The sequence below is a fragment of the Grampus griseus genome, assembly GCF_964374135.1.
Source record: "Grampus griseus genome assembly, chromosome: 10".
Lineage (NCBI taxonomy): Eukaryota > Metazoa > Chordata > Mammalia > Artiodactyla > Delphinidae > Grampus > Grampus griseus.
The window spans coordinates 61229448-61244397 of record NC_139004.1 but is presented as its reverse complement, the minus strand read 5'-3'; the positions used below and the strand labels follow the sequence as shown (position 1 = coordinate 61244397).

The following is a 14950-nucleotide window of genomic DNA, read 5'->3' as shown; positions in this document are numbered from 1 at the left end:
TTTATGGTGGAGGTGGTGAGGAGCCATTGCAGGGCTGGACTGGAGGATTGATAGTTTGGGGGTGGCACTGGAGGTGGGAAGGGCATTGGGATCGCTGTCGCTGTAATGACATCCAAACTCTTCCTAAGCCACAGTGGAGATGGAAGGGAGGGGGAAGGGTAAGCCACAGATTGATGTGAGGAGGTGGGGCCTGGAGAAGCCTGGGTTGACTTCTCTGGCTCATCCCTCCTGGACAGGAGAAAACAAGAGGAGAAACTGTACCGGCTTCAGGACTTTGGGAAGATCAAATGGAGGGTTCTTCACCAGTCACAAAGCAGGGAGAGTTTGCATACCTTAATAGGTGTGTGGGCGGCTTCAGGGCCACCTCTTGCCCAGATGGCCCAGAAGACAAAACCACAGTCCTCACCTGGGCATTTCCAGAGTTCAGAATGAGAAGAAACAGACTGGGTTTTCAACACCTCTTACAGTAGAACACTGTTCCAGAATCTCATTTGGCTACATGTTGCTCAATCCCCAATAACTGCCCTTTCTCCCCAACCCTGCAGTCCCTGCCAGAAAACAAAAAACAAACAAAAAACTATACGTGATTCCCACCTTCCAACGCAAACACGGCTTCCTCCAGAGCAGACCAGGCCAAAATCAAGGGCTGGGATAGGAACTATACTTACAGGGAGAAGAACTGGGCTCAAATGACTCCTTGAAAGACAAACCTTCATTTATTCACTCTAAAACATGGATTGAGCACCTACTATGTGCTTTTGTACCATTCTAGGCACTGGAGATGCAACAATAAACAAATGAGAAGTGGTTGGCATGGAGATGATACTCCAGTGGAGAGAGATTTGCCTGTGGAGATGGCACTTTCCAAAGTTGGCCACATATTCTTCTAGAACGTTGCCTCTTCCTCATCAAAAGGTAGTGTCTAATACCCCTTCCATTCAATATACACAGACTTGTGACTTACTTGTAACCAACCTAATGCAGAAGTGATTGTGTGTGACTTCTGAGGCTAGATCATAAAAGGCAATGCAGCTTCTGCCTTGTTAGTTGGGACACACACCTTTGGAAATGAGATGCAACACAGGAAGTCCAACTACCCTGAGACTCCCATAATGTGAGGAGGCCCAGGCAACACGGGGAGGCCACACATATGTGTTCTGGCTGACATTCCAGCTGAGGTCCCAGCCAGTAGCCAGCATCAACTGCCAGACATTTGAGTGAGTGAGTGAGTTTTCAGATGTTTGCAGACCCTAGCTGTCATATTACCCCCACCCTTTGAGACTTTCCAGCTGAGGCCTCACACATCATGCCCACTGTGTTCTGTCCAAATTCCTGACCCACAGAATTCATGAGCACCATAAAATGGTTTTTTAAACCACTAAATTTGGGGTGGTTTGCCATGCAGGAATAGTATGCAGAACACTGACAATAAACAAGCAAATATGTGAGCAAGATACTTTTCTACTGTGATAGGTTCTCAGGAAAACAAACAAAAATAGCACAGCATGATAACTTGGAGGAAGGCCGCTATAGATGGGGAGTGGGTGGGTGTCGGGATAGGTGGGGGAGGCAGAGGAGGTATGGATCAGGAAAGTTCTTTCTGGAGAGACATTTGAACTGGAATGTGAGTGAGAAAGAGCCCAGCCACTAAAGATCTTGCATAAGAGACTTCCTAGCATAGGGTACAGCAGGTGCAAAGTCCCTGAGGCAGGAATCAGCTTGGTGTGTTCTGTGAAGATCAGGAAGGCCAGTGTAACTAGGGGGATGTGGGTGAGAAGGAGAATGGGGCAATGAAGTTGGAGAGGAAGGTTGAGAGGCAAGGCATTCTGGTCTTACAGGCCCCTGAGAAGAGTTAGATTTCAGGCTGAGTGAGCTGAAAGCCTGTGGAGGGTATTATAAAGGAGTGACTTGGTCTGGTAAACTCTTGATAAGAGCTTTGGGTGCCAGGTGGATGACAGACTGTAAAGACAGGGCAAAAGGAAGACCACTTGGGAGGCTATGGCAGTGGTCCAGGAAAGGGGGGATGGATGGTGGCCTGGGACAGGGTGATGGCGGTGAAGATGGGGACTGTTGGATAAGCTCGGAACAGAGGCAGTGACAGAGTAATGAGAAGGGAGGAGGCGCCCGGCCGGCAGGACGGTCCTGGATGGGGCCGCGGCAGGGGTGAGGACCGGAACTGGCATCCTTCTGGAATCCGGGAGGGAGGCTCCGAGCAGGGGCCTGCCAGGACGGCGTGTACTGACGTCCGGCGTCTGCCGCGCGGAGCCTGCCCCTGGCTGCGCGCCTGCCGGGTGTTTCCCAGCAACGGCTACCGCCGCCCGAAAAGTTCCGCCGCCCGAAAAGTTCCGAACCCAGCGGCCGTGGTGATGTCATTGTCACCTTGGCGACGGCGGGTGGGAACACGCCCCCTCCAGGGTAGGGGCGGGGTCTGGGCGCCGTATGCTCCGCCCCCAGTCGGCCCGCGTGGAAATGCCGCCCACTCCCCCGGCAGGAGGAGAGGCGGTGCCTGGGGTTCGGCAGCAGGTGTGATGGCAGGTGTGATAGCTTGTGAGGGCACTGGGCGAGGCCTTACTGAGCGGCCGCTGTTCTCCTTGAGTGCTGCCTCTGGTGCGCTCACTACCCATCCACCAACCTCTCCCCACTCTTCCCCCTAGGCCGCCACCTCCAGCTATTAGGACTGGCTTCCTCTGTCATTCAGAGATGCCTTCCCCAACCACGCAAGCTAAAGTAACTGCCAATTCTCCTCTCGTGGGCTGACCTTGTTTTTATTTCCTTCACAGTATCGCTCCCTTCTAAAATTACCTTCTCTGCTTATAATATATTGTCTTCCTTCTCTAAGTTCCATGAGGTCAGGGGTAAATTCTGCCATGTTCATCTCTATTCTCAGCACCCTGGATGGAACCTGGCATGAAGTAGGTGCTCAATAAATGTTAGTTGGATGAATCAGTGAATTCACTCAATCATTTCATTCACCCAGGGATTCATTTATTTGACATTTGTGCAGTGCCTTCTAGGCACTTGTGATAAGCAGTAAGGATACTGAGATGAACGAACGAGACAGGGAGTCCACCTGGAGGTGAGAACAAGAGATAGATTAAAACTAATAATTACAGTAGGAGAAGTGAACAGCCTTGAGTTTCCAGACGCTGGGCATAGTTCCAAGCACTTTACATATATTAATTCACTTAATCTGCACAATAGTAGGTACTTATAATCATGCCCACTTTACAAATGGGAACACTGAGAACAGTCATGCCATAAGTTACTGGGCCCTGTAATCAAGTGAGATCCCACAGAGGACGGGGGAGGGTGACCCGTGGCGAGGGGGTAATAATGAGATGTGTAGCCGGCCCAGGTAGGCCGATTTGCTATCTTAATTGCTTATACACACCAGTCTTCCAGGGGACAGGCTGCTTCCAGCTCAGAGCTCTGCTGCCCCAGGGGAACCCCTGTCAGTGGAGCAGGCAATGATGGGGCTGGGAGGGGTGTGGAGGGCTGATCCCTGGGCTGGTGGTATGATGGGAGCCTACCTGTTCAACAAAAGCAAAGTATGGACAAGTTTCCACCTAACCTTATCGGGGGCAGGATGTGTGTGTGGGTCGGGGGAGGCAGGGGTGGACAATCGTAGTTGTCCACCTATACGGAAGGGTGTTTAGGCAATCCAGGAACTACACTCACTCCCACCTCTGGGTGTTTGCATGTGCTCGTCCCCCTGCCTAGCTGGCACTTCCCCCTGATTGTCCCATAACTGGCTTTTTGTTATTCAGATCTCAGTTGAAAAATTTTTTCTCCTTGGAGGGGTGTACCTTGGCCACACTCTCTAAGGCAATCACCTACCACTGTCACATCATCATGTTTTAAGATTCCTACCCCAGAGTGGGAGAACAGCTTAGTCAGCCGCATAACCCTTATTCCTGAACTGATTTTTCCTGTTTATTCATAGTCTCTCTGCCTCCTCATTCTAGAAAGTCAGTTCCCTGAGTGTATGACCCCATTAGACCTCACCTCTGTGTCCCAGCTGCCTAGAACAGGCCTGGCATGCAGCAGGTGCTCAGTGCTTTTTGAAAGTGTGGAAAAGGGCCCTTCACCAGATCATTCTGACTTTCCAGGCCAGGATCTGTGCCCTCCCCTTCCCCTTCCTGCTCTAAACATGGCACCTGGCCTGACCAGGAGGAAGGTGGCCCAGCAGTCTTGGCCACTGGAGTTCTCCTGGCTGTGGCCCTCCCTCCTTCCCGGGCCTGACTGGGCCATTCTTCCACTCTGGGGCAGGATTCTGTTCAGATTCCACTCCAGGGTGGTGTCCAAGGTAGGGGGCAGCAGTGTATGTATGGGTTGGGGCATGGGGAGCAAGGAGAATGGGGGATGGGCAGGCCTTTCTGGTTCCCAACCAAGATGGTAGAAGAAGGGGTGGCTTTTCAGAGCTTTCTAACACTGCTGTTGCCAGGAACACAGGGCACCCGGAGGTGTGGCTGTTTTTCCCCTACAGTGAGAACCCAGACTCTGGGACAGATGCACAGTTAGACACAGAGAGGAGGGAATAAAACTTGTGTTTATTCAGACTGTATCCTTCCCATTTGGGGTACAGAGTCAGGGGCATTGGGGGTGGAGAGAACCTTTGCCTTCTAGGGACATTGGTGATCGCCGACCTTTTCTGTATGACCTTTGTGCTGCCAGGATGATTCGCTGAATGAGAGAGATGGTAATGAAGGGGCCCTTTTGGGGCCCTAGTCAATCTGAAACAGAGACCAGTGCAGCTGGCCCTGTCCTCTCCAGGAATTAAAGAGCAGAAGACTAAGAACATTTGACTTGTATTAAAAGAAATGAAGGCTGAAGGTCACTCACGGGGTTCTGTCTCAGGCAGTGGCGTGCATACTCACTCATGTTGGCACGCAGGCCAGGCCTGTGAGAGGAGCGTGTGTGCCTGTACAGATTACATCCTCCGCGAGCAGCTGTGAGCCCCCATCCAGCTCCTGGGCTTGGGCTACTCAGAGGGGCTTCTTTCCTCTTTTCTTTCCCCCCTTTGGCAAGAACTGATGAAAAGGAAACTTTCCACAAGTCTCAGAACATGCCCTTTCTTTTTGGTCCTTGCCTCATCTGTGCAGGAGGTAGGCACCCACCTCCGTCCCAGGGCCCTGGGGATGGGTGGGAGGCTGTGGTGGGAGGTGGAGGGGCTCACTGGGCAGCTGGCTGGGAGTGGCTGCAGGGCACACACACCTTCCCAGCTTCTGCCAGGCCTGTGCTGAGCCCGGCTGGACTGTGCAGGAACTGCCTCATCAAGGGGGAGGCGTGGAGCCCGAGGTGGGGGCCTGGGCCCCTGGGCGGCTCTGTGGGCTCGGTGACCGTGGTGGGGGAGGTGAGCACTGAGGTCCTGCACTGGTCCACCCTCTCATATTGCTCGGTCACTGTTCTTGTGGCTCCATAGTGCTGGGAGCCACTGGGCCCAGTCTGCAGCTCCAGAACACTTTTCTGCTGCCTGGTGGGCAGGGGGCTGGCTGAGGCAGGGGCATGCTGGGGCTGTCCGGAGCACTGGGTGGCTTCTTTCTTCCCAGCCTTGTCCCAGACATCTTTCTGGTGGGGCTGAGCCTGGCCCGTGGCCGACTCGATGGAGATAAAGGTTGGGGAGGAGGGTGAATCTCTGCTGGGAGGTAACACTCGAGGGAGGCTTGACTCTTCTCTCATGGTCTCCAGCCTCCGAGTAGAAGGGGTGGTTGGGGCTGCTTGATTTCTGGCCTCAGTGTGATTTCTGACCTTGGCCTGACCCTGGACCTCAGTGTGGCATGTAACCTCAGTTTGACTCCTGACCTCCTGGCCTGGGCAGTTGGGCCTGACTCTACTGCTGTCTGTGACACTGACCTTGTGGGCCCTGTGGTCCTTTAGAGGTCCCTGGGAATGGCCTCTGGTGTTAGTCCCAGGCTGGAGGCTAGACATGGAGCTGAGGGCCTTGTGCACGGCCTCCTCGATGTCCAGCAGCCTGGCCAGGGTCTGTTCCTTCAGCCGGGCCACCTCCGTGCTGACCCTTGTCAGCTCCCCAAAGGCCTGCTCCACTGAGGCCTCGGGCTTGTTGGGGGCAGCAGGAGCTGGAGAGGCCCCTCTCAGCTGGGGCACAGCCTCAAAGAGCCTCCTCAATGCCCGCACGTCCACAGTGCTTTTGGCCTCCTTCTCCAGTGCTTGCACCTGGCTCAGGAGGCCCTGGAGCTCTTGCTGGCTTCCCTGCAGAATCTTGGAGCTCTCAGGGACCCCTTGCTGGGAACCGTCCGTGCACTTCTTTCCTGAGGGGCTGGGGCCCTGCTGTGGTGAGGTGGGGTCACTGCTGAGAGCTGAGAGCTTGAGGGGCTCAGGGCTCTGGTCGTTGCTGCCCGCAGCCTGACTTTTGGTGGGCCTGGGGGCCACGGTGCTGGAGTCATGCTGGGGGCTGTGCTGGCTCTGTCCAGTGGAGCATCCAGCCAGCGATACTCGGCCCTGGCCTGCAGTGGTGGGGACCTTGGTTGGCCGAAGGTCATGGTCAGCTGTACCAGTCTCACCTTGTCTGTATTTTCCTTGCCCCACCTCCTTAGAGGAGCTGGGAGAGAGGGCTGAGGGCTTGGGCAGCCAGTGAGGCGGGGGGATCTGGCTTAGATGTGCAGGTTTGGGGGGCAGCTGGGGCTTCTTCCTTGGGTGCGTGGTGGGCTCCAGTTTCGGGGTTTTTGTCTGTGAATCCCCAAGGCTTCTCTGGCCAGCAGGGCTGCTGTGGGACTGGAGAAGGGGGTCCTGTGTGGGCTCAGAGGCCTGCTGGATGGAATTCTCATCATGGCCGGCTTGGGCTGGGAAGTCAGGTCCCGTCACAGCAGCTGGGAGAGGAGGAGGAGGCGGAACAGAGGCATTATGGGAGTGCAGGCTGGCACCTGCAGCCTGAGGCCCAGAGGCCAGAGTGTGAGGGGCTAAAGGGGCAGCCTTCAGGGTGGTCTCTGCAGCTTGGAGGACCCCTGGGCCGAGTCCTGCCATCACCTTCTCTGGAGGTCCCCAGGCCTTCTGTGTGTGGCTCCCAGGCTCCTCTTGCCCACACCCGAGACTCTGACCTGGGCCTTCCAGGAGTGGGCTGGGAGCCTGAGACAGGAGCGCAGTCTCCCTGCCCCTTGGCAAGTCTCCTCTCTCAGAAAGCCAGACACCCCCCGGTAGGTCAAAGGTCCTGATGGGGTGAGCAGTGTAAATGCCATCCTGAATAGTCACCCACCCCCTAGGCAGCCCTCCAGGCAGTGCTTTCTGTTCCCCACTGACCTTTCTGGGGGCTGCTGGGATCCTGGGGTCACCTCCAGCCAGAGGCCTGGTGTTGCTCTGGGCAGTCCCAGTGGCTGTGGCCGGTACTTGCAGAAGACTATCCTGGGAGGGCATAGAGGCGGCTCCAGGGGTGGGGCCCTGCTTGTGCTTGCTCAGAACTTGCTGGTCCAGGCTTTGGGCTTTGGCTGTTGCCATTCGCAGACTCTGCATGGCAGCCTGGAGGTTTGGGGACCTGGGCCCCAGGGGCATAGTCGTGGCTCCATCTGACTTTCCCAAAGCTTCCATCCCTTTCTGCCCAGTGCATCTACTTTCCTGCTTTTCTTCCCCAGCCAGAGGGACTGCCTTTCCAATGGCCTGTGGGGGGCAGGGGGTGGCCCCCGGCCCTCTCAGATGCCCCATCCCCATGCTGGGGTCCAGTGGGGGAACATGGATGATGCTCTCAGTCAGGGGCAGCCTCTGGGCCCCCTCGCTGGCTGGCACTGGACTTGAGTCAGCCGGTGGCTCCCATCGCAGACTGTGCAGGCCACTCAGGTCTCCTTTGTCTATGCAGCTGGCCAGCAGCTGCACACTGCTCCTCTCAGGGGCCCTGCTGGTTAGCCGGGGCTGCAGAGAGTAGGCGGTCAGTGCCACTAGGCCCTGCTCTGTCTCCTGCATCACTAGCCCAGTCCTCGCCACCGAGGTCCCGAGGCCACAAGCCAGCAACTGCTGGAACTCAGGGTCCATGTCTTCGACCTTCCAGCTGCTGCCTGGTGCTGGCAGCTTCAATGGCTTGAGGCGAAGCTGGCCCACTGGGTCCTCCTGCACCAGCAGCCCCTGCTGGTCCACGTCTGGCCGGCGCAGCACTTGGCGGACGATCCTGGGAAGCTCGCCAGACACCAGCTCCTCCTTCCGAACGTGGGGGCTGCCCTGACCTGGGCCTGGGAGCACGTACTTGGCAAGGCAGAGCTCCCCTGGCCCTCGGGCCTCCATGATGATGCCTCCGTGGTGCAGGATGCCAGGCGTGGCGTGCAGAGTCCGCAGGGTCCCCTCAGTTGCAGTCTGTTGCCTCTCCCACACCCTGTTGCCTGAGGGGCCCATGGGCTGCTCTTCCTGGAGGTTGCCCCCGTGGATGCTGTCAGCTGCCAGGGAGCCCATGGGGCAATTCTCAAAGAGCCAGGTGAACTTGTGCACAGAGCCTGCTGGGATGGGCTCAGGGATTACCCTGGATCCCTGGTTTTCCCTCTTGCCTGCCTCCAGGGCCTGGAAAACCTCCTTCTGACGAGATACCTGCCCTGAGGGGATGTCCACTCTGCTGCAGTATCGCACAGGCCCCCTTCTGCAGGGATGGCCTGAGGCCTGCAGAGGCTCAGTCTCAAAGACGTGTCTGTCTGTCTGTCTTTCCCCAGCCTGGACCTGGCTGACCTCAAGGTGCTGCTCCCTGGAGCTTTCTGGTCTGTCTGGGGGTTGGGGCGTGAACATCCAGGTGCAGGACCGTGCCTTGGCCTTGGGTGTGGGATCTGTGACCTCTGACCTCTGCTTCTCACCCAACTCACTCATTGGACATGTCTCGAACAACCAGCGGATGGTCTGCACATCGCCCTTGGGGGATGCTTCAAGCTGAGGGCCTCCCTGAGGCTTTCCTTCTTCTTCCCGTCGTTCCTGCTGCTCCCGTTGGTGGATTACCTCCAGGGGCTGGGTCTCAAAGAGCCACCGGGCAGTGCCCACGTCTCCAGCCACCACTTCCTGCCGGGTGATGCCCCGCACCACGTCGACGGTACTGGGGTTTTGGCCTAGTTGGTCTAGGGGCTGTGTCTCAAACATCCACCTGTAACCCTGTACATCACCTCCGACTACATGCTCTCTGCTGACAGAGGTCAGGGCATGGAGGTGGCCTTTACCATCCTGCATGGCATACACCGGGGACCCTATGTCCTGGGACTGCCCAGCAGAATCAGTTCCTTCTGCTCTGCTTATGCTCCCATGGGCCGAAGCTTCACCCTGCCTGATGCTGTCCAGGGGTAGGGTCTCAAAAATGTTCTTAAAGGTCTTCACGTCTCCCTTCACCCCATCCCTCTGGGGGGCACTCTGAGAGAGGCACAGTGCTGAGGAACCATCACTGGATAGACGCTCGTACATGAACCTCTCACCCTCCTGGGGTCCCACCCGCTGCAGGTGACCCACTTGGACCTTGTCTCTAAGTGTATCCAGGGGCTGCATCTCAAATAGCCACAGGGTGGAGCGGACATCACCGGGGATCACTTCCTCTTTGGGTGGCGCCTCAGGTCCAGCCTCCTCTTCCCCCTTTAGAGTGTCTAGTGCTCGGGTCTCAAACAAATGCCGCTGCTGCTGAACGTCTGGACCAGGAGGGATAAGATCTGGGGATGGCTGGAAGTCCTTCTCGTCCACCAAGATCTCCCGGATGGCATCCAGGGGCTGTGTCTCAAAGATCCAGCGAGTTGCACTGACGTCGGGCCTGGCCGCCTCCTCCAGAGAGATCCCCCGGATCACCCGCACCTGGCTGGGGTCCCGGTTGATGGCGTCCAGAGGCTGTGTTTCAAAGAGCCAACGGGCAGACCTCACCGCGTTGCTTTGGATCTCCTCCCGGCAGGCGGCCTTGACCTCGTGGATGGCTCCCTCTGCGTCCTGGATGGCACACAGCGGCTCTGTTTGGAACAGCTTCACCGTCTTCTTTACATCGCCCTTCAGCTCCTGGATCTCTGAGCGCAGCTCCAAGGGGCTCTGCTCCTGGATGGAGGGGCGGGAGCCCAGGCGGTCCAGTGGCCGCGTCTCGAAGAGCATCCTGGTACCCTGGACATCTCCACTGGATGCAGGCTCCCTCACTGTAGCTGCCGGTGCCTCAGCATGGCCCGTCAGCTCATCCAGTGGCTTTGTCTCAAACAGCCACCGGGCTGCATGGACGTCCCCTCCAGATGGCCGAGGTCCGGCTGGCTCCTGGTCTGTGCTGTTGGCAAAGGAGCCTTCCTCAAACTTGCGGGAGGTGGCCTGGACATTGCCGCTGGGCACGGGCTCCTTGGCAGGTGGCCTCTCATGGTCCCCAATGGCGTCCAGCCGCCAGTTCTCAAAGATCCAGCGCATGCACTGGACATCACCCTCTGTGGGCTCTTCGGAACCCAGGATCTCAGCCAAGTCTTCAGCCACAGCCTCAGCCAGATTCTTGCGGAGCTCGGGGTGGATGTGCTTGTAGAGGCGGCGGAGCTCGCTGGCTTGCCGCTGCTGGTGGAACTTGGAGAAGGACTCCTTGGGTGGCGGCAGTGGCAGATCGTCCAGAGCAGGTGGTGGAGGGAGGGGCAGGTCCTCTGTAGCTGCCACTGGGATGCTTGGGGTGGGGGCCACCTGCGTCTGAGCGTCGGCCATCCTTCTGAGGAGAGGGGACAGAGATGAGGATGGGGTGGGGGGCTTTAGGTGGGATGGGGCTGGTTTCTGGGAGAAGTGGCAGGGAGCAGGGCCCAGGGGCAGAGTAGCCCTGCTGTGGCATGTGCTTAGAGACCCCCTCCCTTTCCAGACCTCGCCTGGGTCTCACCCTGCCACCTGCGTGGTTGATATATGACAAGTCTTGAGTTTAATGCACATGGAGCCATCCATCAGGGTGCTTCCCCAGAATCACCTGGGTTGCTAGGGAGCAAACAGGGCACTGTGGGCTTTGAAGCTGTCCTTCAGCCAAGGGATGCCCAAACCTCCACTGGGAAAATTGGACGTGCCTGTCCTTGCCTGCCTTTGCCAAAATCAGTTTTTCCCTGGCAGACTCTCAGGTGAGTGGCCTGGGGGAATTCTGATTTAAGGGGTCCCAGTCAGGGGGAGGCAGTTACCTGAACTGGTAACTATTTTCCATGGAGAGAAATAGTCATCAGTTATGTTTCCTTTCGTAACACCAGAGGGCGCACTTGTCACTTTCATGGGGGAGGGGGGCAAGGGGGGTGGCCTGCCCAGCTCCACTCACCCTTCCCAGGCCAGGGAGGCAAAGCGGGGGCCAGCAGCCGGAGCTACAGCGGAAGCAGCGAGGTTGAGTGAGGGTTCACCAGGTATCTCATGGTTAGGCAGAGCCTGATTCTGAATCCTAGTTAGGGGTTTTCTGTGCCAAGACTCAGAAGATCTGAGCTAGAGCGACCTCAAGGATCTTCTGGCCCAACCACTGTTACTTAAAGAAGAGGCCTAGAGTCAGATCTTGGCGAATGAGGGGCAGGCAGTGCTGGCTTGGAGTTCCTAGACCCCATAGGTAGGGAGTGTGAAGCTTTCTTAGTGGCGTGGTGTCCCTCTGTTCCCCGGAAGGCACCCCAGGAGAGTGTGAGGGTGACACCCACAGGGAGGGGAGGCAGTGCGACCAAGGGCCTTCTTGCAGAGATAGCCCCGCCCCTCACTCGTGGATCCTCATCCCCAGTTGTGTGCAACCCGAATCTCCTGTGCTTCTCTTCTTTCTCCCTCTTCATGCCCATCAGCTTCCACAAAGGCCCCTCCCATCCCTGCCCCCCATGGCCTCCCACCGCTCAAGCCCTTCTCTGGTCTCTGTCCTCGGTGTCTTATCTATCTTGTGACAGGTGTACTAACAGTACCCAGAGGCCAGTAGGGAAAGTATGAGAAGCACGTTCCCCCTCTTACTGCCCCTGACCCACTGCTCTGCTCCGCACTCGGTGCTAAATATAGCTGAGGTCCTGGCCTCAGCACAGCAGCCCTGCGCTGGGGAGAGGTCAGGCTCAGCCAGTGGGACCCCTGGGAGCCTGGACCCACCTCATCTCCTTCTCTGCCCTGGGCTCCCTGATCCTGCCTCCTGAGCTGGTGTCAGGCCCCTGGCCTACAGCATGACCAGTGCTAGAACCCTCTCCTGGCCGAAGCGACCTGGGGCTGGGGGAAGGACTTTCTTCTCACGGCTGCCTCAGAAGGGGGGAAACTGAGCCTTGCGTGCCCCACCCCACCCCGACTTGTCCACCAAAGGCATCCGAGCCCCAAGGAGTGTGACATCTAAAGCCGGCAGCCCGAGTCTCATTACCTGCTCCGGGTGCTTCCTTTAGTCTCTGAGTTCTCATGACGACCCTCTGCCACAGGCAGACCTCAACTGTCCCCACCTCCTCACTGTCCTGTCACCCGGGTGGCCTGAGCAGATGGTATGTACAGGCCACCAGCTCCACCCTATCCCCACCCCCAGGAATCTCCAGAACTCCTACTATGGTCACAAGTTGTCAGCATCACAAAGTCCAGAGATGGCAGACCTGAGGACCCGCAGAGGTCACTGAGCCCAACCCCCTCACTGTTCAGACAGGGAAACAGGCCCCAAGAGGGGAAGGAGGTGACCCAGGAGGCTCCGCCAGGTGGTAGCAAGGCCTTCCCACCACGGTTCTTGAGGGCAGGGACAGGGGCGGGGTGAGGGCAGAGTTCAGAACTGGGACAAGACTTAGGGCAGGGCCTGAGCCTTAGTGGGTGTCCCTGAGCTCGGCCTCCCAGGGCTGGGCCGGCCTCTCAGGGAGACCCCTATTTTTGCTTCCAGGTCTGCTCTTTCTTGGCCCAGCACCTCCACACATCTCTACATCTGGACAGACTCAGATCTGGTTGCCCTACCTTGCGCCGCCACCCCGCCCCCCCGCCCCAGATCTTCCCCAGGGGCTTTCCAACTGGGCAAATCAATGGCCTGCATCCCACCCCAGGCCCTAGGCCATGATTTGTGGGGATCTGGGCTCAGGCCAGCCCTGGGGAGACATTCCCGGTCCAGATATGCCAAGACTTTCACCCGCAGCAGCTGGGCACTGGGCTTGTCCTACCAGTGCAGAGTTGGGCCCACTTACCCCCCTCCAGCCTCCATGTCCTCCCCCGACTCCTCTGTCCTTTCTTCCAGACACTGGGCCTAGCTGGGGCTTCCCTTGGGAAGAAGCCGTGAAGCCTGAGGAACTCCATACCTGTATTTTAAAAATTGCAACCCCAGGCCATTTCCTCCTGCAAGCCTTTCTGGATTATGCCAGGCTGGCTGGAACCTGCCCCTCTGCAGGCCTCAGGCCTGTGGCAGCCATTCTGGGACCCCCAGTGGAGCTCACGATAACTCTCTCTTAACTTCTTCTTGGAATCTTTCTATCAGACCCCTCCACTCACCTGCCTCCAGATGCACGCCCCTCACCCTCCTTCCCCCACCCAGAGCTGCCCCTCATACATGCTACCCTGAGAGGGTCCAGGGGGGTCCCAGCCTGGAGATCCAGCCCTGCCGTGGAGAGACAAAGGGGTGGGTTACTCACCCGAGTGTCCTGCTTGGCTGATGGGGGTTTGGGGTCTGTGGCAGGTGTGGCCTAAGGGGCTGTTGTTCCTCTCGTTGTTTGGGGCTGGTCTTGCTCTGCCGGCTCCGTCAGATGCCTTCTCGCTGCCCTGGCTCCAGGTCTCTGTCCCCTGCCAGCCCCAGCAGCTGCCTTTATCTGGCTGGTTAGGGGGTGGGCCAAGGTGGGGGCGGGTGGGGGGAGGCTCAGTTCAGAGTATGAAGTGGTTCCGTTATTTTTAGGGCTTGTGGAAGTTAACTGGTCTGTCCTGGGAATCAGTTACATGTCCTTTCTGTTGGGGAGGGGAAGAGGAGTGGGGAGGGGAGAGCTTCATTCATCCCGGTCTGATCTGAGGATTGGGGTCAGTGACTCAGCCATGGTGTGTGGTGCGGGTATCCCACACTGTTTTGAGGGCATGAATAAGGAGGGGCATCTGACACCTGAGTGGCCCAGCTCCCACCTCCGTACTCCAGACCAGCCTCTGACTATTCCTGACATGTGCTGTGTGTCCACCTTGCCACGAGACTGGAGGCCCCCTGAGGGCAGGCCTGGCGCCCTCCTCCTCAGTTCCTGGCCTGGAAACCCCTGAGAGTAAGGCCCAGCACTCCTTCTCCCCGGCTCCTTCTGCACTAAAGATTTCCCCTCTCTCTTCTATCCCTCCACAGCACAGGTATATTTGGCCCTGAGCACACGCAGCTGGATCTGGGGGAAAGACGTGTTTCCAGGCCTCAGTTCTTCACTGGGTCCCTGATTTATCAGGGAATTCCACAGCGTGGTTCTGTGGTGTTCACAGCAGATTATCTGGGTCCTTGTTTATTTTCAGGCTCTTGCCTCTGACTCAGGGCCCAGGCTTTCTGGGAATGGAGGGGAGGGGAGGGGAGGGGCAGCACACGGGGAGCTGACTCTGGGGTTATTTCTGACCCTGGAGTCATCAGCTTCCCAGTCACAGAAGGACTGGGGGGGGGTCACGCCTGCCCCCTCCTTTTCTGCCCAGAGTCCAAGGGGCTTAGTAGGCTCAAGAGATCTCGGCATTTTGGCATGGAAGGGCGGTGTGGTAAGGGGCGTCAGGGGACCACGCAGAGCACACGCGAAGGAGGCATTTTGCCCGGGCTCCGTGTTGCAGACCCTGCAGGTGCGTTCTGTTACCTGGCAGAACAGGATCTTCTGACATCCGGCATGCCCTCTGGTGCCAGGGAGTGACACCAGGCACTGCTCACTCTTTCCATTGAGTCAATGTCAGGCAGGCAGTGTTGGCCTGGGGGAGGGGAGAGGGGCATCTGGAAGCCCCCATCCCTGGCTTCTTCCCTCTTGCTGCTTTCCTTGCCCCTCCTCTTACTCCGTGGACTCCTGGCTCTCCCTGGAAAGAGCAGGGAGACGTGCGTCCTCTCAGGCCAAGGAAAGAGGAGCCTCAGTGCCTGCCTTCTAGAGTGGTTTTGAGACTTGAATGAGTTCACGTATGAGAAGGTTTT

The 14950-nt window shown here is 57.6% G+C and overlaps 1 protein-coding gene and 1 long non-coding RNA gene across 5 annotated transcripts in view; one reads left to right on the top strand and one right to left on the bottom strand.

The window, feature by feature from the left end:
• The first annotated feature begins 808 nt into the window (after window positions 1-808).
• LOC309828737 overlaps window positions 809-14950 on the top strand; it is a 76081-nt gene continuing 61939 nt past the window's right edge. The window contains exon 1 of the long non-coding RNA XR_014297351.1: window positions 809-915. This is a non-coding gene — a long non-coding RNA (uncharacterized lncRNA). The remainder of the gene's footprint in view (window positions 916-14950) is intronic.
• Window positions 4531-13604, bottom strand: XIRP1 (xin actin binding repeat containing 1). Of its 4 annotated transcripts, XM_082663123.1 has the most exons (3): window positions 13467-13604; window positions 7255-10612; window positions 6689-6827 (listed from the first exon to the last, which is right to left on the bottom strand). In XM_082663123.1, the coding sequence occupies exons 2-3, from the start codon at window positions 10606-10608 to the stop codon at window positions 6819-6821; spliced, it is 3363 nt and encodes a 1120-aa protein (XP_082519249.1). In that variant the 5' UTR covers window positions 10609-10612; window positions 13467-13604; the 3' UTR covers window positions 6689-6818. The 4 variants fall into 4 exon arrangements, with proteins under 4 accessions (XP_082519246.1, XP_082519248.1, XP_082519247.1 ...); XM_082663120.1 differs by having other exon boundaries at window positions 4531-10612; XM_082663122.1 differs by having other exon boundaries at window positions 4531-10609; window positions 13467-13593.

Coding starts and splice junctions, on each gene's coding strand:
- XIRP1 (XM_082663120.1), bottom strand. CDS start 10,608: ATGGCCGACGCTCAGACGCAGGTGGCCCCCACCCCAAGCATCCCAGTG.